Source organism: Gymnogyps californianus, unplaced genomic scaffold, assembly GCF_018139145.2.
Source record: "Gymnogyps californianus isolate 813 unplaced genomic scaffold, ASM1813914v2 HiC_scaffold_32, whole genome shotgun sequence".
NCBI lineage: Eukaryota > Metazoa > Chordata > Aves > Accipitriformes > Cathartidae > Gymnogyps > Gymnogyps californianus.
Genome location: NW_026114202.1, coordinates 178,647 through 205,109, shown reverse-complemented (window position 1 = coordinate 205,109; position 26,463 = coordinate 178,647). Strand labels below are relative to the sequence as shown.

Genomic DNA, 26,463 nt, shown 5'->3' with positions numbered 1-26,463 from the left:
CTCCTGCCACACCAAGGGACAGGCCCCTGGTGTCCAAACCAGCTGGGCTTAACCGCCCTTTCACTGATGGGCTGAGCTTCCTGGGAGCTCCCTGTGACTTCATGGGTGCCAGCACCTCAGAAAATCCAAGTGGAGCCTCCCCAGACTGGCTCCAGCTTTGGACAGAGTCACAGGGAGAGGAGAGTTGTTTGGATCTGGGGAAGGATGGAGAACAGCACCCTACGTGCCTGGCACATGGGCTGGTTTCTGGGCTGCATCCAGTTGCAATGCAGTGCTCCTTTCCCCAGCTGCAGCGTGGTCCGCAAGCATGTAGCGGCCAGGAGGCTGGCAGATCACCAGGGGTCTGGACTGAGGCCATGGTGTGGAGGGATGCCGGGGAGAGGTGTTTGTCCTCTGCTCCGATGGCCAAAATGCCGAAGGATGCTGCTTCTGGCCAGCCCCGTGGTCACGTCTCTGCTGTCCCCTGCAGGTATCTGTTCTGGACGGAGTGGGGACAGTACCCCCGCATCGAACGGTCGCGCCTGGATGGGACCGAGCGGATGGTGCTGGTGAACGTCAGCATCAGTTGGCCCAACGGGATATCTGTCGACTACGAGGTACAGCCACCGGCTGGGAGGACAGTGCTGCGCGGGGGCATGCCAATCCCAAGGGTCCCTGCAGCCGTGCCACTGGGGACACGGCTGTCCTCCTCAGGGCCCTGGAGTCTCCCCTGCAGTGCAGGGAGGGTTGTCCAGGGTGGTCATGTTCTGAACACTGGGACCTTCTGTCAGACACGGCGGGAGGTGTGGAGGGTGCCTTAGTGCCACCCCAGTGCGCTGCTCCATTGCTGACTGGGATGCTTTCTCATCGCCTCAGGATGGGAAGCTTTACTGGTGCGATGCCCGGACAGACAAGATTGAACGAATCGACCTGGAGACAGGCGAAAACCGAGAGGTTGTCCTGTCCAGCAACAACATGGACATGTTCTCGGTGTCAGTCTTCGAGGAGTACATTTACTGGAGCGATAGGTACAGTGCCTGAGGGGTCCGGTGGTGCTGGGGTTGCCCTGGGCACCGGCTGTGCAGGAGGGTGGGGGGAGCTGGTGGGTGCTATGGGGAAGGTGGCGGAGCTGGGTCCTGCTACAGCGTGCTGCCAGGGTGGGCCCCGCATCGGTTGCTCAGTGACTCTGTCCTTTCTTAGGACTCACGCAAATGGCTCCATCAAAAGAGGCAACAAGGATAACGCCACTGAGTCGGTGTCCCTGCGGACAGGGATCGGCGTGCAGCTCAAGGACATCAAAGTCTTCAACCGGGCCAGGCAGAAGGGTATGTCCAGGAGCGGGGTGTCAGCCCCTCGTGCAGTGCTGCTGAGCGCCAACGGCTGCCTGGGCTGGGCTCCCGCAGCAGGCAGATGCGGGGAGGGGGATGGAAACAAATGGGCCACTGTGTCCTCGTCAAAGAACCGTGTCACGCCATGGGCTGAGCCCATTTCTTCACCTGCTTCCTCTGGGAGCAGGGAGAGGTGAAAAGCGGCCGAGTGGGAGCATCCTCACACACAGAGCCTGCCTAGTCCCTCAAACAATCCCCCCTTTCCTCCCCAGGCACAAACATCTGTGCCCAGAGCAACGGGGGCTGCCAGCAGCTCTGCCTGTTCCGGGGCAGTGGGCAGAGGACGTGCGCCTGCGCCCACGGTATGCTGTCTGAGGATGGGGTGAGCTGCCGGGACTACGATGGCTACCTGCTGTATTCGGAGCGCACCATCCTCAAGAGCATCCACCTGTCGGACGAGAACAACCTCAATGCGCCCATCAAGCCCTTCGAGGATGCGGAGCACATGAAGAACGTCATTGCCCTGGCCTTCGACTACCGCTACGGCTCCAAGGGCAGCAACCGCATATTCTACAGTGACATCCACTTCGGCAACATTCAGCAGATCAATGACGACGGCACAGGGCGCAAGACCATCGTGGAGAGTGAGTGTCACAGGGCTCCCTCCGTGTGCATCTGGCCTCAGGGCCCTCTTTTCTGTTCTCCTCTGCCACCTCTTCCTGAACTCCCTCCTTCCTCACCCAAGGGCTTTTTTTCCTTTTCTCGGTTAACATTTTTTTGGTGTTTTCGAGAGGCGTTTTGAGTGGCAGCTGTTAAGGGTTCAGCTGTGAGCTTTCTACCGGAGCCTCTGGAAGAGGCAGCAGCTTGTGGTAGAGGATGCAAGTGTCAGGAGCCGTCTGCAGAGCTTGTTCTGGCAAGGAGAGTGTATCACGAGGCTCAGGCGTGCACGTGGGTATGCATTGCTCTAGAAACAAGGCACTGCAGCAAACTTGGGATCTGCTCTGTGTTTGCATTTGACTTCCAAGACAGACCCGTTGAGCCTGAGCAAACCTTGCCACGCCTGGCCCTGTCTTCACCTCCAGCCCTCGGTTTGCACTCGGCTGGTTTTATTGGCTCCTACAGCAGCTGAAAAGACCATGTCTGTTGCTCTGCGTCACTAGGGAGCACCTCCAGCAAGGGTTATAGATGTGCTCGCTAATGAGTGTATTTACATTTGGCACTTGGGATAGCTGTTGTCACTGAGATCAGGAGAGCAGGGCCCATCTCTCATAGCTGGTTCATTAAACCTTTTGCTGATCGTTAACGAGGGAGGAAGGATGGGTGTACAGTTCAAGTTCCTGGCCTGGGAGCTGGAGGGAAGGTCTCCCTGGTTGGCCACATGTCTTCATCTTGTCACTTTGTGCCTCTGGGCCTCAGCTCTCCCCTGGCAGAGGGAGACCCTTCCCTTCCCAGCACTGCTGCTGCGAGGACAGGGGGACCTGGAGCAAGGCCGGGCCAGCGCAGGGAAGATGATTAGAGCACGAGCTTGAAAGCCAAGTTCAAGTCTTTGTTTTATCATAGGTGAACATCACTCAGCCTTCCTGCAAGGAAGTGTCATTACCTGGTTGGTAGCTGAGGTCTGCCCAGGAGGCCCCTAAAGTTTCCTGGGTTCTCAGCTCACCCATTAGCACAGATACCGGCCCAGCCCTGCTGAGTCCCCTCAGGTGCTGCCGCATTGGTGCGGTGTTAGCAAGCAGCCAGAGCCTCTGAGGGATTTTTTTTTGGGGGGGTGTAATTAAAAGCAGTAACTTTAGGCTGCCAAAGAAGCCGCATCCAAGTGTCACGGTCAGCACTGGCCGTGTGGAGTGAGCCGGGCAGCCTTGCAGGAGTACAGGCTGGATGTGACCCTTGCCTGTCCTCCCTTCCTGCAGATGTGGGCTCGGTGGAGGGGCTGGCGTACCACCGTGGCTGGGACACGCTGTACTGGACAAGCTACACCACCTCCACCATCACCCGCCACACAGTGGACCAGAGCCGCCTGGGGGCTTTCGAGAGGGAGACGGTGATCACCATGTCGGGGGATGATCACCCTCGGGCCTTCGTGCTGGACGAGTGCCAGAAGTGAGTGGTCGTTGGTGGTCCCGCCAGCCCACCTGGGGGTCCACATGGTCCCAGGGCCAGCGTCTAGGCAGACACCCCTCCACTGGGGAGGAAGCACTGGTTCCCAGCACAGAGAGTATTGGACCGCAGGGAGGAACGGCCCTGTGTCCCGCCTCCCCATACATCCTTCAGCACCCCAAAGCAAAGACAGAAACCCCATCCCATCCCCTTCTCTGGCCAGCTGGTACCGTGGGGTACCACGTTTCCCAGCTGGCTGCAGTCACCTCATTCATCCCCCTCCCACCCCTTTTTATGTGGGGACAATGGTCCCATCCATCCCAAAGTCCGTGGAAGCCCCACAGCAGCAGAAGGGTGGGCTGAGCCAACATGTACATGGTAGAGAGCTGGGGTTGCAAAGGCATCGCGTGTGTCTCCCCTTCCAGCCTGATGTTCTGGACCAACTGGAATGAGCAGCACCCCAGCATCATGCGTGCCACCCTCTCTGGTGCCAACGTCCTCATCATCATTGACCAAGACATACGGACACCCAATGGGCTGGCCATTGACCACAAGGCTGAGAAGATCTACTTCTCTGATGCCACGCTGGACAAAATCGAACGCTGTGAATACGATGGCTCCCACCGCCATGTGAGTCCAGACCTGGCCGCAGCAGCAGAGATGGGGGAGGAGAGCGGCGAGTGTTGAAACTGGGGCTGGCGCGTTGTCAGAGGAAAGCAGAGCTGTTCCTGGGGCACCGGGGGCGGGGGGGGGTCAGGCCTTTCCCTGGGGCAGAGACACGGGGACATGCTGTATTTGGGATGGTGCTGGGGGCTGCGTCCCACAGCCAGGTTCCCTTGTGCTTACGGTTTGCTAATGTCCTGCAGGTGATCCTGAAATCGGAGCCCGTGCACCCCTTTGGCCTAGCTGTCTACGGCGATTACATCTTCTGGACGGACTGGGTGCGCAGGGCTGTGCAACGAGCCAACAAGTACGTGGGCACTGACATGAAGCTTCTGCGTGTTGACATCCCCCAGCAGCCCATGGGCATCATTGCCGTGGCCAACGACACCGACAGCTGTAAGGACGCTCCGCGCCCCGCCTGTCACCTGCAGCCTCACCACCATGGGCCCCTGCTCCCCTGCCTCTGCCAGACCTCTGCCCCCTCTCTCGCCGACTCAGCCCCCTGCCAGACAGCCCTGCTCTTCCACCCTGTCTGCAGGCCAGGGAAAGGGGGAACCCCTCCCACCATCCTTCCTGGCCTGTCATTGCCCCTTCGGGACCCTCACGCCAAGGCCTGTCCATCTCCAAACCCTGTGCAGGCTGAAGAGAGAGAATTTGCCCCATTTGTGCTCTTCCCAGGGCATCCTCCTTGCAAGATCTGGGGAGACTGGAAGCCCCCAACCCCATGCATCCCCCATAGCCCCATCTGAAGAGCCTGGGGAGGAACCCCTACTTTTCCTCTCTCCAACAGGGAGGACAAGGGGAAGGGACTGCTGAGTCTGTCCCTCGTGTGACTGCTCTCCGTCTCTCCTAGGTGAGCTGTCCCCATGCAGGGTGAACAATGGCGGCTGTCAGGATCTCTGCCTGCTCACGCCCAAAGGACACGTCAACTGCTCCTGCCGTGGCGAGCGCGTCCTGCAGGAGGATTTCACCTGCAAAGGTGGAGGGGAGGTGGAAGCGGGAGCTGATGGGGATGGGAAGGGGAGGAGGAGAGGCCAGTCTCAGCCTGGCAGAGCTGATGTTCCCTCTGCCCTCCCCAGCCCTGAATTCCACGTGCAACATGCATGACGAGTTCGAGTGTGGGAACGGCGACTGCATTGACTTCAGCCGGACCTGCGACGGCGTGGTCCACTGCAAGGACAAGTCAGATGAGAAGCAGTCCTACTGCAGTAAGGTTCCTCCTCTTGCTGCTTTGCTCAAACACACACACGCACCCCCCAGCACACGCAGGCACCCTGCTCGAGCTGTCAACTCTGTTTGGCAAAGGGAGCCAGGACTCCTGGGTGTCTTCTCATGTCCCTTGAGTGCTTGCAGTCCCTCTTGCCCTCTCAGAGATGGGCCCAGCCAGTCTTTAAGGGCTCCAGACCTTTTCCAGTTTTGGGGGGCAGGCTGGAGAGTGGGACACCTTGAGCCGACCCGGTGGGTGCTGCAGCACCCTCCCTCTAACACCAGCCCTCGCTCCTCAGCTGGAAGGGGTCTCTGCTGGGCAAAGGCCAAGCTTAACCCTGCGATGTTGCCCATACAGCATGAGGGAGCCTGTTTCCTAACCTGCCTGTGTAGTTTCTTCCCTTGCTGAAGGGTCACTGAGGAACTGAGACACCCGGGGGTGCCCGCCCTGCCCTCGTGCTCACCTCCTCCTCCTCCCTTGCAGGCAGCCGCAAGTGCAAGAAGGGTTACCTGCACTGCATGAATGGGCGCTGCATCGCCAGCCGCTACTGGTGCAATGGCGTGGATGACTGCGGGGACAACTCGGACGAAGTGCCGTGTAACAGTAAGCAGGCTGGCTGGCTCCTGGCCAGCCCTTGCCAGGGCTCAGTCAGCTGTCTGGGACAGGGACAGAGGCTTCGGGAAAGAGTTACCTTCAGCTTGACAGGATCAGAGCAGAGCCAGGGCTGAACGGAGAGTCAAGGTCTAAATCCTACTTGTGCTGCTTGTGCCACAGACCACTTTGTAAAGTTCACTCCCTGACAGCTGGGAGGAAGAACTCCCGAGCACAGCCATGCAGCACCCAGAGCCTCCCGAGAACAGTGGTTTGATGCCCAGGAGGAACACAAGGCGACGGTGAGGCGCAGTGTCGCTGCTCCTCATGGCTCCCATGCTCCTGAGAAAAGGGCACCCAAGCATCCCGAAGGGCAGCATCCTTTCAGAGCTGCAGGGCTGCAGGAGCCTATCTGCTTGGTTCAGAACCGACCGGGAAGGTCAGGGAACCTGAGCCCGTCCAAGCCTGCTAGCGACAGGCCAGCTCGGGAGATGAGCTCAGGCTGCCAAGCAGAGTGCGTGAGCCAGAGAGGCACCAGGTCTCAGCAGGGAGGGGACCGGAGCTGGGAGTGCAGGATCAGGCAGTCCATAGCTGTGCTGGGCAGTGGGCGTATGTGCGTGCGCGTGCATCCGCAACGCGAGTGGGGGCCATGGGGTGGCTGTATGCACTGGGTCCCCCAGCCTAGCCTCATCCGCTGCGGGGGCTTCCCCCTTGCAGAAACCAGCTGCGCTGCTACTGAGTTTCGCTGCCGAGATGGGAGCTGCATTGGGAATTCAAGCCGCTGTAACCAGTTCATCGATTGTGAGGATGCTTCGGATGAAATGAACTGCAGTGAGTGCCCCAGCTGCTGTCCCATGTTCCCTGCTGCCTCCCCAGCTCTGCCCTGCTGTAGCTCTGGAGATGCTCCTGCCCTCTGTGCCTGCGGGCGGGGGCCTGGGTCCATGCACCTCGTTTCAGTCTTCGGGACTTGTGCTGAATCAGGGAGGGAGAAGGGCCCTGGCTCCCATCCTGTCAGCAGAGGCCAGCCCAGGTTAGCCCGCCGGCTGGAAGCAGCCCCAGCCCATCACTGCAGCCCCCCACACTGTTCTTGGCAGCTCACCACCCAACAGCCCGTCAGAAGCGCTTAACACGGTCCTAGCAGCTCGGGGCACACGTGGGGCAGAGTCAGCTCGGTGCTGCTCTGGGGAGGGAAGGGCTGTCAGCAGCAGGGCGAGGGCTCGTGCTGCGCGGTGGGAGCTGGACCAAAGGGCTGTGCCGCCAGTGAGCAGCGCCCGTCACTCTGGGCTCCTGCTGTGGTTCCTTGCAGCCGCCACTGACTGCAGCAGCTATTTCAAGCTGGGGGTGAAGGGTACCACGTTCCAGAAGTGCGAACACACCTCTCTCTGCTATGCTCCGAGCTGGGTGTGCGATGGGGCGAATGATTGCGGAGACTACTCAGACGAGCGCAACTGCCCAGGTGAGAGTGGGGAGAGGAAAGGGGTCTCGGGCCTGGGAGAGCAGGGACGTTGTGCCAACCCGCTGGCCGGGTGCTCCCCTTTGGGATCTCTTTGGGCAGTGGATGCTCTGTTTGCACACTGGGACCATCATCCTTTGCCTGCGCAGCTCCTGCATGGAGGGTGCTGCAGGGCACTGATGGATGCGGGATCACAGAGGGCTTTTGGCGGGGAATCCTTTGGAGTCAGGCAGTTCTGGGTTGGGAGGAGGCAGGACGCGTCCGCACCACCACCCTTACCGACGTTTCCTTCACAAACCAGGCGGGAGGAAACCCAAGTGTCCAGCCAATTACTTTGCCTGCCCAAGCGGGAGGTGCATCCCCATGACTTGGACCTGCGACAAAGAGGACGACTGCGAGAACGGAGAAGACGAGACTCACTGCAGTGAGCGGCAGGGTGGGGAGAGCAAGGGACTCCGGGGTGATAGCACGGGGTGCCACGCACAAGCATGCTGGAAGGGAGGCAGGACCCTCTCTTCTCTCTGACATCCCTTTGCCAAGGACCAGACTCCAGCTTCTTCCCTGTCTGTGGTCTTATTCTGCAAGCTTGGGCTTTTAACTGTGACCAATGCAAATGTCCTTGTATGTTTGTTTGCTCAGCACATGCATGAGTGTCCATGGTCATTTTGAAGGTGGCCAGTTACGGCTCACTTGAGTTCAGTTTTTAGTTCCAACCTCCCTGAACAAACCCCAAACGGTGCTCAGGAAGTGGGGAACCTCCCCAGCTCCAGAGCAGGGAATCCCACACCGGTCCTACAGCTGCAGTGCCCATCAGCATGGCATGTGGGCACTGCCAGGTCTGGGCGAGCAGTAGCCCCAGCACCACCCTGGGCTCCAGTCCTGGAGCCCGGCTGGCCCAGCCTGGCTGTGCTCTGCTGCCGTGTCCTTCCCCCACATCGCCCTAGCTCTGACCCCTCCTCTCCTCTTCTCTTCTCCCAGACAAGTTCTGCTACCCCGTGCAGTTTGAGTGCAACAACCACCGCTGCATCTCCAAGCTCTGGGTGTGTGACGGAGCAGACGACTGTGGGGATGGCTCTGATGAGGACAGCCGCTGCCGTGAGTCTGCTCCAGCCCCTGCTCTGACCTCTCAGTCCCTGCCTGTGCTGCTGCTCCATCTCTGTGTATTCCTGCTTCTGCTCATCCCTTCTCCTACCCTTGCTTTCCTGTGCCATGGTCCTCACTGCTCTCCTGGGTTCTGTATCTTGGGGCCCCCTGAGACATGGGGGCACGTAGCCCAAGAGTGCCGGTTCTCCAGCAGTGGGGGTGACTGGCCTCTTTCCTGCTTCTCCCTTCCCCAGGGCTGACCACCTGCAGCACGGGATCCTTCCAGTGCCCGGGCACCTACGTGTGTGTGCCGGAGCGCTGGCTCTGTGACGGAGACAAGGACTGTGCGGATGGAGCTGATGAGACCCTCGCTGCCGGCTGCTGTGAGTCCCCAGAGGGCCGGGTGTGTGGTGGGGCCAGGGGCTGGAGAGGAGCGGAGTGTAGTGTAGGCATAGCTGCCTGGGGGGGCTAGCCCCCCTCCCCGGGGTCCCTGTCGGCAGCAGATGGGGTGCCTTGTCCCAGCCACTTCCCCGCCAAGCTTGCAGGAGGACACTGCGGTGCTGTGGTCACAGCAGACCTGGACACAGGGACATTTGGGTGCCTTTCCCTGACTGTGAAGAGAGAAGGAGCATTGTCCCATGGAGCAATAGCCAAAGGCACCACATTGCCCGCGTGCTGTTCACAGCCACAGGACGAGGGTGCAGGCCTAGGCTCAGGCTGGGGGCAAAGGAGTGGGAGTCCCTGCCCTGACTGGGCTGTGCCTCAGCTCTTCTCCCCAGCGCCCCAAAACAAAGGGCTCAGGGGGCAGGCAGGAGAGCACACGGTCTGGCGGGGAGCTGACAGCGATGCCTTGTTGCAGTGTACAACAACACATGTGATGAGCGGGAGTTCATGTGCGGAAACCGCCAGTGCATTCCCAAGCACTTTGTCTGCGACCACGATGATGACTGCGGCGACGGCTCAGACGAGTCCCCGGAGTGCGGTGGGTGTCCACGGGACCGGGGAGGACAGCGAGGGCTGTATCTCCTGTAGCACTGGCAGCCATGCTGGGTCTCCTGGGCTTTGAGACAGGACCCTGGAAGGGTCTTCATCATCCAGAAGGGGTTTGACACGAGAGCAGGGTGAGGGGGAACCAGGAGAGGGAGCGGGAGGGTTTCAGTGCCAGAGAACCACAGGAGAGCTGTGCCCCCCAGCCCCGCTGCAGGGCATGTGCCCTGGCACAGAGCAGTTTTGGAGAGATCCAAAACCACCCACGTTTGCCACCTCCTTGTCCCCTGCTGTGCAGCCCTGTCCCGAGGCAGGCTGCAGGGACGTTTGGGCACCCATGCCACGGCTCCGCGCAGCCCAGCCGCCGTGGTGCCCCCGTCGCTCCTGGCCGGCTCGGGAAGGTGGGCCACGCTGTCTGAGCTCACCGCCCTCCCGCAGAGTACCCCACCTGCGGCCCCCACGAGTTCCGCTGCGCCAATGGCCGCTGCCTCAGCAACAAGCAGTGGGAGTGCGACGGCGAGTTTGACTGCCACGACCACTCAGACGAGGCGCCCAAGAACCCGCGCTGCACCAGCCCAGGTACCTGCGGGGGCTGTGGCCAGGGAGCAGGGCTGCCCGGCTGCCTCACGCTGACCACTGCCACCTCCTCTCTGCCCCACTGCAGAGAACAAGTGCAACGACTCCTTCTTCCTCTGCAAGAACGGGAAGTGCATCCCAGAGGCGCTGCTTTGCGACAACAACAACGACTGCACAGACGGCTCAGACGAGCTCAACTGCTTCATCAACGAGTGTCTCAACAAGAAGCTGAGCGGCTGTTCCCAGGAGTGCGAGGACCTGAAGATCGGATACAAGGTAAGGGCCTGCAGGCTGGGAGGGTCAGCTGGAGGGATGCTCTCCTGCTCCCTTCCTCCTCCACAGACACTGTTGAGTGAGGGTTGCTTCTGTCCTGTGCCAACTGGGCAAGGGATGCACACACAGGCACTTTTGGCCCGTGCTTGTGTGTGCTGCTCTTGCATCTGCAAGCTGTCTGTGCCTGAGCCCGCTTGTCCCATGGTGATGCCTGTCACGTCCCAGCGTGCGGGCCCTGGATATGTCTAACAGCTCCGGGTTGCCTCCTGCAGTGTAGATGCCGTCCCGGGTTCCGGCTGAAGGACGACGGGAAGACGTGCATTGACATCGATGAGTGCTCCACCACCTACCCCTGCAGCCAGAAGTGCATCAACACTCTGGGGAGCTACAAGTGCCTGTGCATAGAGGGCTACAAGCTCAGACCTGACAACCCCACCAGCTGTAAAGCTGTCACAGGTGAGAGCCAAGAGCGGACTCGGAGGCAGGGATGCTCTTCTGGTGACCGTGTGACGCTGCTGGTGTTGGAGTCAGTCATGGTGCTCCGCAAGGCAAAGTTGCTGCACGTGACTCACAAAGGAGAGCTGGGAAGCCGTGGGGCAGGGAGGGCAGCAGCTCCGCAGGGGATCTGCCCACATCCCAGCAGCGCTTCCCTGACACGTCTTGTGGTTTACCTGTACAGATGAAGAGCCCTTCCTCATCTTTGCCAACCGGTACTACCTGAGGAAGCTCAACCTAGATGGCTCCAACTACACGCTGCTCAAGCAGGTGCGGGGAGAGCTGGGAGCAGGAGGGGGCACCAGCCCCACGTGGCCAGGGGTTCGGGGTTGGAGAGGGGCCCTGCAGGGCATGAGACCTGCCAGCCTGGGAGTTTGAGCTCTTGGCTTCCCAGGCAGATGGTAGATCCTGTATAAACAACAGCTCTCACTATGAGTATACAGGAGGTCTCGTGTAAACAGTAGCTCTTTGGTAGCAGAACTTTATAAGGTAGGGGCTGCACAACAGTTACTGTAGGTGCTTTTAACTTCTCTGCTGCAGGGAGCAGGAGTTGAGGCTGGGGCTCACTGGTCTTTGTAAAGCCCCCATGACCCTGTGCTGGCAGGTGAGGCTGTTTCAACACTTCTCCCTTCCTCCCAGGGGCTGAACAATGCGGTGGCTCTGGATTTCAACTATCGGGAGCAGATGATCTACTGGACAGATGTCACCACGCAGGGCAGCATGATCCGCCGCATGCACATCAATGGAAGCAACGTTCAGGTGGGGGACTGAGGCAGCCCCTTAGGCACCCCCGATCCGGGCAGCTGGTCCTCACCCGCCTCCTGCACAGAGAGGCTGCCTGGAGGGGCCCAGGCTGCCACCAGGGTCACTGGGGAAGAGGGCACAAGCCCTGCTGTGGGGTCATCACTGGGCTTAGGGCATCAGCCCAGGTTGCTACGGGGATGTTTTGCAGCACCATCCCGATCAGAGGTGGGCTCCACGCTGCCCCAAAGCAGCGGGTAAGGAGGGTTGGGGGAAGAGAGGAGTGAGGAAAGGGAGCTGGGCAGGACCGTCTGCAGGGGCGATGTGCTGGGGAAGGGGGATGTCATCTCTGAGGGACCAGGGCAGGATCTGGTTCTCCCTGTCCATCCCTAACATCTCTGTTTTCTCCCAACAGGTTCTTCACCGCACTGGCCTCAGCAACCCCGACGGGCTGGCTGTGGACTGGGTGGGAGGCAACCTGTACTGGTGCGACAAAGGTCGGGACACCATTGAAGTGTCGAAGCTCAACGGTGCCTACCGCACTGTGCTGGTGAACTCGGGCCTGCGTGAGCCCCGGGCGCTGGTGGTGGATGTGCAGAATGGGTGAGAGCCTGGGGGACTTGGACCTTCCCCTCTATGCAGGGAGGGGGCTGGTGGCCCCTCTGCCATCTTGCCATAGTCCTGGAGGCTGGGAGATGGGACAAGGCCTTCCCTCCTTGCCTCTGGGACACCTGGCTGCTTCTCCCTGCCCTGCACCCGTGTGCCCAGGTGCCTCAGTTTAGCCACGCGACGGGCAGAGTGCAGCCGCTGCTGTGGCTTGAGCCAGACTCAGCCTCCCTCTGCTCTTCTGTTTCATCCCCAGTTACCTATACTGGACAGACTGGGGGGACCACTCCCTGATCGGGAAGATCGGCATGGATGGCACCAACCGCAGCGTCATCGTTGACACCAAGATAACTTGGCCCAATGGCCTCACCCTCGACTACATCAACAGCCGGATCTATTGGGCCGATGCGCGGGAGGACTATATAGAGTTTGCCAGCCTGGATGGCTCCAACCGGCACACGGGTGAGAGCGCCGGGGCTCTCGGGGCACCGCTGGGCCTTTGTGGGGTGTGGGCTTTGGATCAGTCGTGGGAGTAGGAGCCAGGGCTGCTGGGTACGGTCTCGAGCTCAGGCAGCTCCTCTGCCCCTCTGACCAGGGGAAGAAGTTTGTTCCCTGGCTGAGCTGTCCCTGGAGAAAGGCTGCGCTGTGGGAGGGGTGGTGTGGGCAGCCCCTTGCTAAGCCGCCTGCTCCCCCTTGCAGTGCTGAGCCAGGACATCCCGCACATCTTTGCGCTCACCCTCTTTGAGGATTTCATTTACTGGACCGACTGGGAGACCAAGTCCATCAACCGGGCCCACAAGACTACAGGATCCAACAAGACCCTTCTCATCAGCACGCTGCACCGCCCCATGGACATCCACATCTACCACCCCTACCGCCAGCCTGATGGTGAGCCGCGGGGCCGAGGGGCTGGGGTGGCCCTGGTGCTGCAGAGCAGCCCTGGGCAGGAGGCCAGGGCTGGGCACGATGTGCAAAGGGACACCAGGTTGGACAGGGGGTGCAGGATGGGGGTCCGCGGTGAGAAGGGTCTCGCAGCTGGGGGTTCACATGCCACCGTGAGGGTCCCCTGCCTTGGTCTGACTTGCGGTTCTCTCCCCGCTCTCCCCAGTTCCCAACCATCCCTGCAAGACCAACAACGCCGGCTGCAGCAACCTCTGCCTCCTCTCGCCGGGCGGGGGGCACAAGTGTGCTTGTCCCACCAACTTCTACTTGGGCAGCGATGGCAAAACCTGTGTCTCCAACTGCACAGCCAGCCAGGTAACAGCCTGCCTGCCCCTGCCTGCACCTGCCTGTGTGGACACCCCCCCTGCAGCGAGCGTGTGCCTGTGCTTCTGTGCATGTGCCTCCTGCCATGGTTTCACCAGGTCCCAGCTCCTCTGCTTGTGCTGGTGCCCGCACTGTGCGTCTGGGTGCTGGTGTGCACATGCCTTCGCCAGGCGCGGGCAACACCTCCCTCCTGTGGCACTTCCCAGCACATACAGACTGCGTCGTTTAGGGGTGGCCAGGGGAGCCAGAGAGCCTCCAGCTCTGGAATGACCTTCTGCCTGCCCCCCTCCCTCGCTCCCTCCCTCCCTCAAACCCCAGAGGCTGTGTGGGGTGGGCTCAGGGTTAAGGCTTTGCTCCAGGTCAGGACATAGAGCGTCCTGGGGGTGCCTGTGAAGGGACAGCAACGGAGATCAGTGCCTTTGGCAGAGTTCCCTGGGGATAAAGCCTTCTGGGGTCTTTCCTCCCCATTCTGAGCTGTCCTCACAAGCTCGTCTCTCCGTCGCAGTTTGTCTGCAAGAATGACAAGTGCATCCCTTTCTGGTGGAAATGCGACACCGAGGACGACTGCGGGGACCGTTCGGACGAGCCAGAGGACTGCCGTGAGTGCCGAGTGGGGCTGACCACAGCCCACAGTGCCCCAGCACTCCGGCCGTGCTGCCCGTCTCTTGCCAGCCATACAGCATCTGTGTGCTGTCTGGAGCAGCCTGGTGCTGCTTGTGCAGCTGGTCCCCCAAAGCTCTGCTCCTGCTCTGGCATCAGGACAGTGCTGCTGCTCCCTGCTCAGCTCCAGCGGCAAAGAGGGTTGCCCCATTACCAGGACTTAGAGAACAGTGGGATAACACGCTATCCCTGCGTGGGGTATTGCCCCGTGGAGGACAAGAGCCAACTGCTGCTCTTGGAGCAGAGCTGCCCCTTCACTGCACCAGAGCCCAGGGTTGGGTGCTGGTTGCTCAGTCCCTTTTGAGGACTCCAGAGGGGAAAGCGGGAGGTTAAGGTTTGCCCTGAAGATGTTCCCCAGAGCAAACGCTTCACCCTGTCTTACTCGCCCCACAGCTGAGTTCAAATGCAGGCCAGGGCAGTTCCAGTGCTCCACTGGGATCTGCACCAACCCAGCCTTCATCTGTGATGGAGACAACGACTGCCAGGACAACTCGGATGAAGCCAACTGTGGTAGGTTCTCCACCTCCCCTGGCGACCCTCAAACCCGAGCAGGGCTGTAGCATCCCAGGAGAGCAGAGATGCAGTGTGTCAGCTTTTGACTGTGCTGCCTCCCTTCCCAGATATCCACGTCTGTCTGCCCAGCCAGTTCAAATGCACCAACACCAACCGCTGCATCCCCGGCATTTTCCGCTGCAATGGTCAGGACAACTGTGGTGACGGCGAGGATGAGAAGGACTGCCGTAAGTGGGGAGCTGTTAAGCATGTTAGGGATGGGGAGCGTGCACGGTTAGGGGTGAGGAGTTCAGTGCTGCATCAGGTCCGTGTCTTTGGGTATCGACTTCTCTGCAGGCTGGCTGCTGGGTGGTCCTGCCCCTGGGCATGGGGCTTTCTCCTTACCTCTGCTCTGCGTAGAGCCTCTGTCCACTGTCACCCTGCTGTCCCTACAGACTCTTCTGTTTCCTAGTGGAAATGAAATCCTTAAATCCCTCAGAGTGGCAAGTTCAATATTTGCTGTGGATTTGCACTGAGCCTGTTGCAGAGCTGAGGGATCTTGTGGCTTCTGCCCTGTCTCCCTGCAGCTGGTCGAGTCTTCTGGGGCCACCACAGGGCTCCACTCCCCTCCCCTCTCACACACGTGGTCACCAGGCATGGCCAGACACTTGTGATGCCCAGAGCATCTGCATGCCTCTGCTTTGTGGGCTGGTTTTTGTGGGGTGGTGGCTGGCAGACCCCTGCCTGCCCCACTGCCTCTCTTGACTCTGCTTCTCCCGCCTGCAGCGGAGGTGACTTGTGCCCCCAACCAGTTTCAGTGCGCGATCACCAAGCGCTGCATCCCCCGCGTCTGGGTGTGCGACCGGGACAACGACTGTGTGGATGGCTCAGATGAACCTGCCAACTGCAGTAAGAAGCCTGTGCGGGGAGGGAGGGGTGGGTCTGGCCACAGCGAAACCGGGAGCTCCCCTGCAGCCGGTCACGTCTGTGTGTCTTTGCCTGCGGGATGGCAGGTCCCTGCTCAGTCCCTGCAGACACTGCGGGCAGTGGGTGATAGTGGTGGTGGCTCTGCCTGGATCTGTCCTGCTGAGATACTCCTCTCTCTGATTTCTTCCTGGAGAACTGCTTGAAAGGGGGGGATATTGCCCCCGCCATTCCAAGCAGGTGTGCTGCAGTCAGCTCCAGGCTGCTGGCACAAGGTGTTCATCAGCCCTGCGGAGAAAGAAATGTGCCTGGCCAATGCTAACCCAACGTCCCCTCCCCATATCCGTGTCATCTCGTTTCTCCCTGCTAGCACAAATGACGTGTGGTGTGGATGAGTTCCGGTGCAAGGACTCGGGCAGGTGCATCCCAGCGCGTTGGAAGTGCGACGGGGAGGATGACTGCGGGGACGGGTCTGATGAGCCCAAGGAGGAATGCGGTGAGCAGGGACTGCGGCTGGGGAGACGAGCTCAGAGGGCATCTTGTGCCCCACTGCTTCCCCAAGGGTCAGGCTGCCCTGGCACTGGCTGTCCCCTCCACCTCCTTGGTGTGCCCGGGGCTGGGGGAAGTTTTAGCTGCTCCTTTTCCGAACTGCATGGGCAAGGCTGGGTCAGAGGGAGGCTGACAGAGAGCAGCACTGCGTGCCCTGCTAGCTGCGTGCCCATCCCTCCCCTTGTGCAGGGTAATGCTCATGTCTGTCCCTGTCTCATCCCTCCCAGATGAACGCACCTGTGAGCCCTACCAGTTCCGCTGCAAGAACAACCGCTGCGTGCCAGGTCGCTGGCAGTGCGACTACGACAACGACTGCGGGGACAACTCGGATGAGGAGAGCTGCAGTACGTGCCACCTTCGAGCCTTTGTTATCCCGGGAGTCGGCTGTGGTGGAGAGGGGAGCGGCTCAGGTCCCCCCAGCCCTTCTGCCTGCCGGTGCTCCCAGCTATGGGGGGGAGCATGAGGCTGTCTGGGACTGATAGCTGGGGAGCAGCCTTTTCCCCCTGCACAGAATGCGCCTGACTCCAGGGGTCTGGCTAGCCTGGTCCTGCAGCCAGGGCTCAGCTGCAGGCTGTTCTGAGGAGAGGCCCCAAGTGGGACAGGTAAAAGGGAGGAGGTCACCCCAACACCCTCCCCAGCAGGCAGCGCACGGGCCCTGTGCGGCCATGCTCACCTGCAGGGCTCACAGGCACCTTCTCTCGCTCGCAGTGGAGCAGCTTTGCTTTAGGCCATCATCCCATGCTTTGGCCCCAGCCTGGCAGGCAGCAGCCTGTGAAACGGTTTGGCCTGGGAAGGAGATGGGGGGACACTGAACCTTTGGGAGGGGAGCTGTAGAACCACCTGAACCCGGGTCACAAACCTGGACCTGGACCAGAGTGTGGGAAGGCGGCAGGTCCCTAGAAGCCATGGCAGACGATCAAGTTGCTGCCTCTTAATGAGTTACCACTTGTTAGCGGAGCTGGGCCAGCTCCCGACCCGCTGAGCAGCAGAGGACCGTGACCATCCACATGGATGAGAGAGTTCTTGGGGCTCTGCTGCAACTAGGAGCCCGGTCCTGTCCCTCTGGAGGAGCCCAAGCTGCCCATGGGATGGCACCAGGGTCTGCTGCCAGCTGCAGGGGCCCGGGCAGAGCCAGACCCTCTTCCCACCATGCAGCACCTGCCCCGAGTCCCTCTGTCTTCCTGCAGCTCTCTAGGGTGCAACTTTTTTTTCTTTTCTGTTGATTTCATGTCGTGTTTTTGAGTTTGTGCCATTTCACTTCATCTTATGTTTTTCTCCATTTTCACACTGTCGTTATGGGGCGCTCAGAGGTAGGTTCCTGCCAAAATCTTTTAATTCCATGTACAGTTCCTCTAAAATAAATGAAGACAATAAATTCTAGGTGAGGGCAGAGGGGTTGGGACAGAACAACCCAGGCAGATTTACTGAGCATCGGCACCAGCATCTCCCTCCACTGGAGCCGCAGTCAGGCAGGGTCCGACCCTGCTGCCTCCACTACTGGGGCCTGTGCATGGCTCATACTTGGCTCCAAAATCTGTCCCCACCTTGACCCTTCCTGCTCTGTCTGGACACCTTCTGCCCCCCTCTTCCCCTACAGTCCTGTCGGCTTCTGCACTGCGGCCAGAGGGGCCGCTTGCCCTGGCATGTCCTACACCTGGGGCCTCCCCGGGGCAATGGGGAGGGGAAGGGTCCCGAGAGCTGTCCTGGGCAGGAGGCCACGCCACGTGCCGTCCTCCTGCAGATGGATTTGGCACCGACTGTGCCTGTGCATTGAGCTGTGAGGCGGGGATGGGTGTGCTGGCTCTGCCAGACCTGGCCAGGGCGCTGCTGCCTTTCCTCCTGCCCACAGCTGCCGGTGGGGCAGCAGGCATGGGCAGGAGGGAGCTGTGGGGCTAGTGCTGCCTTCAGTGGAGAATGACTTGGGGGACACATGCAGCCGGGAAGCTGCCAGAAGCAAGTCTGTATGGCCATAGTACCCCCTGAAAACCCTATTTCCCCGCAGGGAGCTGGGAGCCCTGGAGTGGGATGGGAAGGGGGCTGGGAGGTGGTATCAGCTGTGCCCCTCTCTGGCAGTTCCCCCGGCTCTGCTTGCACCCCACCTTGTCCCCAGTGCCACTGGATGTGTGTGTGTGTCAGCCTGTGCCCCCCAAGCTGTTGGCCAGGGAGACCTTCTGCTCTCGCAGCCCTGCCTGCAGCCTGTGCTCAGGGGGACGCCCTGTGTTCTCTGTCCCCAGCGCCCCGGCCCTGCTCAGAGAGCGAGTTCTCGTGTGCCAATGGCCGCTGCATTGCCGGCAGGTGGAAGTGCGATGGGGACCATGACTGTGCAGACGGCTCTGACGAGGTATGGTACCGAGGGCAGGGACTCCCTGCCAGCACCTTTGCCCTGCCCACATGTGGGAGTGGGGACACGTCCCACCCAGTCTGCCTCTGCCGGTGGTCCCCTGCCACCAAGCGGGGGCTGAGAGCCTGGTCCTGGGTGCAGTCACAGGATGGGAGGCTGCCACGGCCGGGGCTGTCCCTGCTGACTGCTGTCCCTCACCCTTCCCCTGCAGAAGGACTGCACACCGCGCTGCGAGTTCGACCAGTTCCAGTGCAAGAACGGGCACTGCATCCCCATGCGCTGGCGCTGCGACGCTGATGCGGACTGCATGGACGGCACTGATGAGGAGAACTGCGGCACTGGGGGTAATGGCAGCGCTGCGTGGCTCCCTCGGGGCTGGTCGTCTTCCCCCCCGTGCCTTCATGTCTCCTGTGTCCCCACTGTGGGTGGGAGCGCTGCCCTGTGTGTGTGTCAGCACCGCTCTGCCCGGCCCCAGGGCATGCATGGACATATACTTGAGCCCTGGAGAGCCCCCAGCTATGCTGAAAATTGGAGTTGCGGCCCCAGACTGGTGTTTTGGCAGCCAGGCGGCACTGGCTGACATGTCTCCTCCTGCCCCGTGCTGTCACAGTTCGCACGTGCCCCCTGGACGAGTTCCAGTGCAACAACACGCTGTGCAAGCCCCTGGCCTGGAAGTGCGATGGGGAGGACGACTGTGGAGATAACTCAGATGAAAACCCCGAGGAGTGCTGTGAGTGACACCGCGTTGCCGCTCCCTGCTCCCGGCAAGGCCCTTGCCTGGCACACATCTGCCCGTAGGGGCAGCAGCCTGCCCCGAGCATCCGCATGCCGGGGAGGGGTGACAGTCCCAGAGCTTGGGCACCGCTGCGGGTACCCGGGGGGGCTGTGGGTACCTCTGGCAGCTCTGCACATCCCCTCTAGATGGGTCCCCTTGGGGGTGGCCAGTGGGGTCAAGGGAGCAGGAGGTGGCTCCAGTCGAGAGAGTGGAGTTGCAGAGGTGCTGAGCTGGGCGTGCGGCTGGCAGTGGGGAGCAGGGGCTGAGAGGGCAGGGGGCTGGGTGAGAAGAGGGCTGACCCTCCTGCAGCTGGGCCAGCAACCAGGCAATTGTCTTTGCTTCAGTCTCTTTGCTTTAGTCTCCGGAGCCCGCTCGCCCTCGTGGGACAGGCCTCCCTGGAGAGCGGGCAGAGGCTGAGCAGCAGCTCGTGACAAGTGTGACAGCCTGGCTATGGCGTCTCCTTTCACCGTCACCGTTTGTTTCTGTTTGCTGGTGCAGTGAAATTCCAGTGTCCCCCCAACAGACCGTTCCGCTGCAAGAACGACCGCGTATGTCTGTGGATCGGTCGACAGTGCGATGGCATTGACAACTGTGGAGACAACACAGATGAGAAGGACTGCGGTGAGTGGGGCTGCCCGTGGGCGCTGCTCTGCGCCCAGCGTGGACGGGGCAGTGGGTCGCCGCTGCCCTCAGGCTGGTCCTCGCAGAGCCCTGGGTTTAGCCCACGTGTTGGGGTTTGCTTTGCCCACTCCTTCTTCCCAAAACCGGGAGGCAGGTGCAGGCGTCCTGGGTCCCTGCCTGGTCCCTTCCCACACCGTTTGTACCCTGAGGCTCCCACGGGGCTGGGTGCCCTGGGACACAGAGTGTCACAGCCGCTGCCCATGTTCCCACAGAGTCACCCACAGCCAAGCCCAAGAGCTGCAGCCAGGACAAGAACGAGTTCCTGTGCGAGAACAAGAAGTGCATCAGCGCCAACCTCCGCTGCAACTTCTTTGATGACTGTGGAGATGGCTCCGATGAGGAGTCCTGCTCCCACGGTGGGTGGGGAGCTGGGGTGTCGGGGGGGGCCAAGGGTGGACACTGGGGAAGCCGCAAAGGTACAGGTGCTGATGGCACATCCCACCCCAGACCACAAGTCGTACGACTGCATGACCAACACCACCATGTGTGGAGACGAGGCCCAGTGCATTCAGTCGCGGTCCACCACGTACTGCACGTGCCGCAGAGGCTTCCAGAAGGTGCCAGACAAGAATTCCTGCCAAGGTACTTCCCACCACTGTCGGAGAGGGCTCGAGGTCGAGCCGTTGGGTTTATGGTTGGTTTTTGCTAGTAAGATGTGTCTCCATGCCTGTGGAGTGCCTGGGGCATCAGAAATGGTGTCCTTGGGGCACAAACGTGAGGAATGGGGAGAGACGGGGTTTCCGAGCCTTAGGTAGTGCAGACCAGCCCCCAGAGAAGGGCTGGCCCTGGCCGTGTGCATGGGGGCACCCTCCTGGTCTCCCCCCTGACTCCGGTCTCCCACTGCCCAGATGTCAACGAGTGCCTGCGCTTTGGGACCTGCTCCCAGCTCTGCAACAACACCAAGGGATCCCACGTCTGCAGCTGCGCCAAGAACTTCATGAAGACGGACAACATGTGCAAGGCAGAAGGTCAGGAGGGAATGGGGGCCTGCACAGATCTGTGCATGCCTGTGCCACCCTGCAGGACCCAGCCTCTCTTCCCTCCCTGCTCCTCCTCCTCCCCCTGCACCTCTGCCCGTCCTTCCTTCTGGCACTGCTGAGGGCAGGTGCCGGGCTCTGCCAGTGCTGTCAGTCTGTCCTTCCCTGGCTGAGCAAGCCCCAAGGGGGTGCCAAGCTCCCAGCGACCCTGTCCCCTGCCCCACCGTGGAGCTGGGCTGACCTCCAGCTCCCGGCCCAGCCTGCGCCAACAGCTCCTCCTCTGCAGGCTCCGAGCACCAAATCCTCTACATCGCGGATGACAACAAGATCCGGAGCATGTACCCCTTCAACCCCAACTCGGCCTACGAGCCGGCCTTCCAGGGCGATGAGAACGTGCGCATCGATGCCATGGACATCTACGTCAAGGGCAACAAGATCTACTGGACCAACTGGCACACGGGCAGGATCTCGTACCGGGAGCTGCCTGCCTCTTCCACTGCCTCCACCGCCTCCAACCGCAATCGGCGCCAGATTGATGGTGGTGTCACTCACCTGAATGTGAGCTCTGTCGGGCATGGCGGGAGACACCGAGGCCAGGCTGCCAGCATCCTCTGCCCTCACCTCTCCCCCCTTTCTGCCCTTCACAGATCTCGGGGCTGAAGATGCCGCGGGGAATTGCCATCGACTGGGTTGCTGGGAACATCTACTGGACAGACTCAGGGCGGGATGTCATTGAGGTGGCGCAGATGAGAGGCGAGAATCGCAAGACGCTGATCTCGGGCATGATCGATGAGCCCCATGCCATCGTAGTTGACCCGCTCAGGGGGTGAGAGACTCGAGCCCTTTCTCCCTTCCCTCTGCCCAGCTCTCACCACCAAGCCCTGTCCATGGTGGAAGCTCCCTGTGCCCCAGCATCACTCTCCATGTCAGCTTGAGTTGCTGTGCCTTGGAGTCAGCTGGCCCACTGGGGTCCTGTCAGTTACTCTAGGATGCTGTGGGGAGAACACGGGAGGGCTTCTCTGCCAGTGGGGCATCAGACCGTCCTGCTCTTCCCCTCCTTGCTCCCCTGCTGGGAATGACTTACCTGTGTCCTTCTCAGGACTATGTACTGGTCAGACTGGGGCAATCACCCCAAGATCGAAACGGCCGCTATGGATGGGACACTGCGTGAGACCCTGGTGCAGGACAACATCCAGTGGCCAACAGGTGAACAAAGACGGGTGCCAGGAGGGGCACGAGGGGTGGCAAAAGCCTTGACAGGAGGGATGTACAACCCACTCGTGTTGGGGAGGCTTGGCCTGGGAGCTCTGAGCCCCATGGCAGGAGTGTGTAGGGGCTGTGGGGGGGCTGCTCTAGTGGTCACTTGGTCAGGAGGGGCTCAGGGTGGGCTGGGGGCCCGTACCTCACCGAGGGGTGTGTGCCCCCTCAGGCCTGGCCGTGGACTACCACAACGAGCGGCTGTACTGGGCCGACGCCAAGCTCTCCGTCATCGGCAGCATCAGGCTCAACGGCACTGACCCCGTCGTGGCCATCGACAACAAGAAGGGTAAGCAGTACCCGAGGTCCACCAGAGCAGCGTTGGGGGAGAGTGATCTGCCAGGGGACGATGTCCCTGGGGTGGGGTCCCAGGATAGCCCAGCCCCCTGGCTCGCCGGGGACCCTGGCCTGGGTTGTGCTGCAGGGCAGACCCCAGTGCTGAGCCAGGGATGCTCAGCAGACAGCAGCAAGGGTGAGTTTTCCTCGTTAAATGCTACACAGCAGGACCGGAGCCTACTGGCACTACTGTCCCTCCGACACCATCCCCGTCGTACAGGGTGGAAGGCCCTAGCCTCAAATCCATCCAAAATCCCTAATCAGCCCTGCCCAAGGCAGCAAGCAGCCAGCCGTGCTGCCTCTGCCTGCATGTGTCCCCTCTTCACTTCCCCAGGACTGAGCCATCCTTTCAGCATCGACATCTTTGAGGACTACATCTACGGTGTCACCTATATCAACAACCGCATCTTCAAGATCCACAAGTTTGGACACAAGGCTGTCACCAACCTGACGTCTGGCCTCAACCATGCCACCGACGTTGTGCTCTACCACCAGTACAAGCAACCAGAAGGTGCGTGCCGGGCCCGGGACCCCCGCCCTGCTCCTGGGATGGGAGGGAGGTGCCTGGGGCCTGATCTGTGATGCGGGGTGCCAGAGGGTGAGGAGAGTGCTGGCAGAGCTTGGGGCAAGAGGGGACTCAGCCACCCAGCTTCCCTGCCCGAAGCGGGGGGCATCTGGATGGGCAGAGCACGGGGTGTTAGTGGGCAGCAGGGTGGATTGGGGGAGGCCAGCTGCAATGGAGAGCTGTCAGCTGGCGACCCCAGGGCATCGGGGGACGGGCACAGGGCTTGGGCAGCTGTAGAGCTGTGGGGGATGTCCGAAAGCTGTTGGGGAATAGTTGTTTGCCAGGAGGGCTGTGGGTCACCCCGCCGTCCTCACCCTGCATCGTCCCCTCCCCTCTCGGCAGTGACCAACCCTTGCGACCGCAAGAAGTGCGAGTGGCTCTGCCTGCTCAGCCCCAGCGGCCCCGTCTGCACCTGCCCCAATGGCAAGCGCCTGGACAATGGCACCTGCGTGGTCATTCCCTCGCCCACTGTGTCCCCTGTCGGTAGGTGGTCCGGAGGAGGAGGAGGAGGAAGGGGGGTCCTGCCCAGTGTAGTCCCGCTCACCTCCATCCCTCCCTCCCAGTGCCTACCACAGACACCTGCGACCTGGTCTGCCTGAATGGCGGCAGCTGCTTCCTCAATGCCCGCAAGCAGGCCAAGTGCCGCTGCCAGCCACGCTACAACGGGGAGAAGTGCCAGATCGACCAGTGCTGGGACTACTGCCAGAACGGGGGCACATGCGCCGCCTCCCCGTCAGGTGAGGCTGCTGGGGACAAGCCTGGGGGTCAGGGCTGGTCCTGGGCAGACAGACAGACAGACGGGAAGCACGCTAATGGCTCTTGTTCTCAGGCATGCCAACCTGCCGCTGCCCCACTGGCTTCACGGGGCCCCGGTGCAACCAGCAAGTGTGCACCGACTACTGCCTGAACAACGGCAGCTGCACTGTCAACCAGGGCAACCAGCCCAACTGCCGCTGCCTGCCCACCTTCATCGGGGACCGCTGCCAGTACCGTGAGTGCTGCCTACCCATAGCGAGGGTGGCTGGGGACAGCGCCTGGGAGGTCGGGCTGCCGGGTCCCCCTCTTCTGGGGGATGCTCTTTGGGGACCTCTGGGGACAGCGCCTGCGAGGTTGGACTCCCAGGTCCCCCTCTTTTTGGGGATGCTCTCTTGGGACCCGGGGTGGTGTGGTGCTCTGTGGGGGACCGGGGCCACGAGCAGCCCTCTGCAGTGGCCAGCGGTCTGAGGGGCCAGCGGCCGGCGGTCTGAGGGGCCAGCATGGGGCTGCCCACCCTGACCCCACCGTCCCCAGCAGGGCAGTGCTTCGACTACTGTGAGAACGAGGGCATCTGCCAGATGACGGCCAGTGGCGCCAAGCAGTGCCGCTGCCCTCCGCAGTTCGAGGGCATCCAGTGCCAGGACAACAAATGCTCCCGGTGCCAGGAGGGCAAGTGCAGCATCAACAAGCAGAGCGGAGAAGTCTCCTGCATGTAGGTGCCAGGGACATCAAACTTGAGGGAGGAAGAGGGGATGGTAGGCACAAGGACCCAAGAGAAAACCTGTGTCCCTGTGGCCGGATCGTTGGGGATCGGCCACGGCTGAGAGATGCTGGGTCAGTAATTCCGGGCAGCTAAGAAATCTGGGAGACCTCAGGGCCCCAGGAGGAGGCAATGGAGGTGTCTCTCCCTCAAGCCCATCCTGATGTCCTAGCAGCTGTCGGTGTGGCGCAGCCGTGAGCCGTGCCAGAGGGATGAGCTAACAGCCTCCAGCAAGCAGAGTCCTGGGTGCTGGGCAGAGGGGCACGGGGCAGGCCTGGGGTGCAGTACACGTGTGCCTGATCCTCTCTGCCCCACAGCTGCCCAGATGGCAAGATAGCGCCCAGCTGCCTGACCTGTGACAATTACTGCCTGCATGGCGGTACCTGCTCCATCAGTGACAAGACGCAGTTGCCTGAATGCCTGTAAGCAGAGCTGGGGCGGGGGGGGTGGGGGCGGGCGGGCTACAGGTGGGTTACTTGCCCCCCCAAGCAGAGGGAGCATGTGACTGACAGACCCTGATCTATGTGCCTACCCCGATCCCCAGGTCTGTGCCCCACCTCTCCCTCCCCGCATGCTGTCCTGCCCCCGCTAACCCCAGTGCTCTCCCTGCACTCTCAGGTGCCCAGTGGGGATGACAGGGACACGCTGCGAGGACTTCATCGTCAGCGAGCAGCAGAGCAACCGTATGTATGGGGCAGTCCTGCCCCGGGGGGCACTGCGGGGCCTGACACCAAACCAGGGGGGTCGGGGGTGCATCTTTGCCTGTGAAACCAGGGTTGCCCAGTGCCCCCGTGCAACTCCTGAACCCTGTTCTTTGGTGGAGAGGAGGCAGGTCCTTTTCCACAGGGCAGGGCCAGCCCAGGCTGCTGGACCCGCTGCTGCCCGGGGCTCAGGGCGTGCAGGCGCTGGCCCCCACACATGCTCTGACTGTACCTGCGCCTCTCCTCCCACAGGAACGGCCTCCATTGTCATCCCCATCCTGCTGCTGCTCATCCTCCTCACCGTGGTGGCTTTTGTCTGGTACAAGTGGAGGATTAAAGGGTGAGTCCGGGCTGTTGGGGGCTGTGAGGGAGTGTTACCCAGCCAGGACGGAAACCCTCCTTGCAGGGCCTGAAAGCCTCGATTGTGTGGGACAAACAAGCAGGACCACTGGTGGGGTGGGGGCCCCATTCACTGCACACCGTGTTGCTGGCACTGACCCTCCGTCTCACACCCTCCCCAGTGCCAAGGGCTTCCAGCACCAGCGGATGACAAACGGTGCCATGAACGTGGAGATTGGGAACCCCACCTACAAAATGTACGAGGGGGAGCCCGACGATGATGTGGGGGAGCTGCTGGATGCGGACTTTGCCCTGGACCCTGACAAGGTGAGGAGTGGGACCGCTGTGGCACAGAGGGGCCGTCAGCTGCACAGGGTCCAGCCCGAAGTGGGGGATGCAGAGGGGGCACGTGCCAAGGCAGGGGGCACATTGCTGCGGCAGTGTCAGGGCTCCCTGGGGCTGCTCTCTGTGCAGAGGAGGCGGGGGGGCTCCGAGGAGTCACAAAGCCTTCGGGGTTGGAGGCTGTGGGGAGGGACAGCGGCAGCCGCAGGGTCAGTGGTGCTCTACTGGGAGGAGGTCATGGCTGGTGTGGGCTCTTGCCAAGGCACCCCAGGGCAAGGGATGCCTCTGGGGACTGCTCTTCTGGGGAGGGAGGTATCCATGCCCCCTCCCACCTGCTCCCCCCTCTCTGCAGCCCACCAACTTCACCAACCCTGTCTACGCCACGCTGTACATGGGCGCCCACAACAGCCGCAACTCGCTGGCTAGCACGGACGAGAAGCGGGAGCTGCTGTCGCGGGGCACAGATGACGACCTGGCGGACCCCCTGGCATAGGGGCAGGACGGGGGCGAAGGGCCGCCGGGCCGCAGTGCCCAGGCCTGGCACAGACACCCATTGCAGGAGGTGGGCGGGGGCCGGGGGAGCCAAGAGCCACTGTATAAATGTACAAATGAAGGATTATTACTTTTCTATGTGAGCAGTATTATTACCTGTATATTCCCCGG

At 61.4% G+C, this 26,463-nt stretch overlaps 1 protein-coding gene across 1 annotated transcript in view; it reads left to right on the top strand.

Moving 5' to 3' along the window:
- LRP1 (LDL receptor related protein 1) overlaps window positions 1–26,430 on the top strand; it is a 65,362-nt gene extending 38,932 nt beyond the window's left edge. Inside the window, exons 36-87 of the mRNA XM_050914216.1 lie at window positions 470–596; window positions 856–1,007; window positions 1,180–1,304; window positions 1,580–1,951; window positions 3,218–3,407; window positions 3,830–4,034; window positions 4,271–4,463; window positions 4,921–5,046; window positions 5,147–5,275; window positions 5,758–5,877; window positions 6,583–6,696; window positions 7,172–7,321; window positions 7,620–7,754; window positions 8,297–8,413; window positions 8,656–8,784; window positions 9,261–9,383; window positions 9,827–9,967; window positions 10,053–10,240; window positions 10,510–10,693; window positions 10,917–11,002; window positions 11,372–11,491; window positions 11,889–12,076; window positions 12,336–12,541; window positions 12,779–12,967; window positions 13,188–13,336; window positions 13,851–13,944; window positions 14,399–14,515; window positions 14,626–14,745; window positions 15,284–15,406; window positions 15,792–15,917; window positions 16,198–16,314; window positions 18,205–18,311; window positions 18,523–18,655; window positions 18,922–19,041; window positions 19,585–19,707; window positions 19,980–20,123; window positions 20,215–20,349; window positions 20,616–20,735; window positions 21,031–21,302; window positions 21,392–21,570; window positions 21,844–21,950; window positions 22,174–22,290; window positions 22,672–22,848; window positions 23,245–23,355; window positions 23,451–23,639; window positions 23,732–23,893; window positions 24,196–24,370; window positions 24,736–24,840; window positions 25,037–25,101; window positions 25,372–25,459; window positions 25,641–25,785; window positions 26,153–26,430. Coding sequence (XP_050770173.1) covers window positions 470–596; window positions 856–1,007; window positions 1,180–1,304; window positions 1,580–1,951; window positions 3,218–3,407; window positions 3,830–4,034; window positions 4,271–4,463; window positions 4,921–5,046; window positions 5,147–5,275; window positions 5,758–5,877; window positions 6,583–6,696; window positions 7,172–7,321; window positions 7,620–7,754; window positions 8,297–8,413; window positions 8,656–8,784; window positions 9,261–9,383; window positions 9,827–9,967; window positions 10,053–10,240; window positions 10,510–10,693; window positions 10,917–11,002; window positions 11,372–11,491; window positions 11,889–12,076; window positions 12,336–12,541; window positions 12,779–12,967; window positions 13,188–13,336; window positions 13,851–13,944; window positions 14,399–14,515; window positions 14,626–14,745; window positions 15,284–15,406; window positions 15,792–15,917; window positions 16,198–16,314; window positions 18,205–18,311; window positions 18,523–18,655; window positions 18,922–19,041; window positions 19,585–19,707; window positions 19,980–20,123; window positions 20,215–20,349; window positions 20,616–20,735; window positions 21,031–21,302; window positions 21,392–21,570; window positions 21,844–21,950; window positions 22,174–22,290; window positions 22,672–22,848; window positions 23,245–23,355; window positions 23,451–23,639; window positions 23,732–23,893; window positions 24,196–24,370; window positions 24,736–24,840; window positions 25,037–25,101; window positions 25,372–25,459; window positions 25,641–25,785; window positions 26,153–26,293 — 7,570 coding nt within the window. The 3' untranslated portion in view covers window positions 26,294–26,430. The remainder of the gene's footprint in view (window positions 1–469; window positions 597–855; window positions 1,008–1,179; window positions 1,305–1,579; window positions 1,952–3,217; window positions 3,408–3,829; window positions 4,035–4,270; window positions 4,464–4,920; window positions 5,047–5,146; window positions 5,276–5,757; window positions 5,878–6,582; window positions 6,697–7,171; window positions 7,322–7,619; window positions 7,755–8,296; window positions 8,414–8,655; window positions 8,785–9,260; window positions 9,384–9,826; window positions 9,968–10,052; window positions 10,241–10,509; window positions 10,694–10,916; window positions 11,003–11,371; window positions 11,492–11,888; window positions 12,077–12,335; window positions 12,542–12,778; window positions 12,968–13,187; window positions 13,337–13,850; window positions 13,945–14,398; window positions 14,516–14,625; window positions 14,746–15,283; window positions 15,407–15,791; window positions 15,918–16,197; window positions 16,315–18,204; window positions 18,312–18,522; window positions 18,656–18,921; window positions 19,042–19,584; window positions 19,708–19,979; window positions 20,124–20,214; window positions 20,350–20,615; window positions 20,736–21,030; window positions 21,303–21,391; window positions 21,571–21,843; window positions 21,951–22,173; window positions 22,291–22,671; window positions 22,849–23,244; window positions 23,356–23,450; window positions 23,640–23,731; window positions 23,894–24,195; window positions 24,371–24,735; window positions 24,841–25,036; window positions 25,102–25,371; window positions 25,460–25,640; window positions 25,786–26,152) is intronic.
- The last annotated feature ends 33 nt before the right edge of the window (window positions 26,431–26,463 follow it).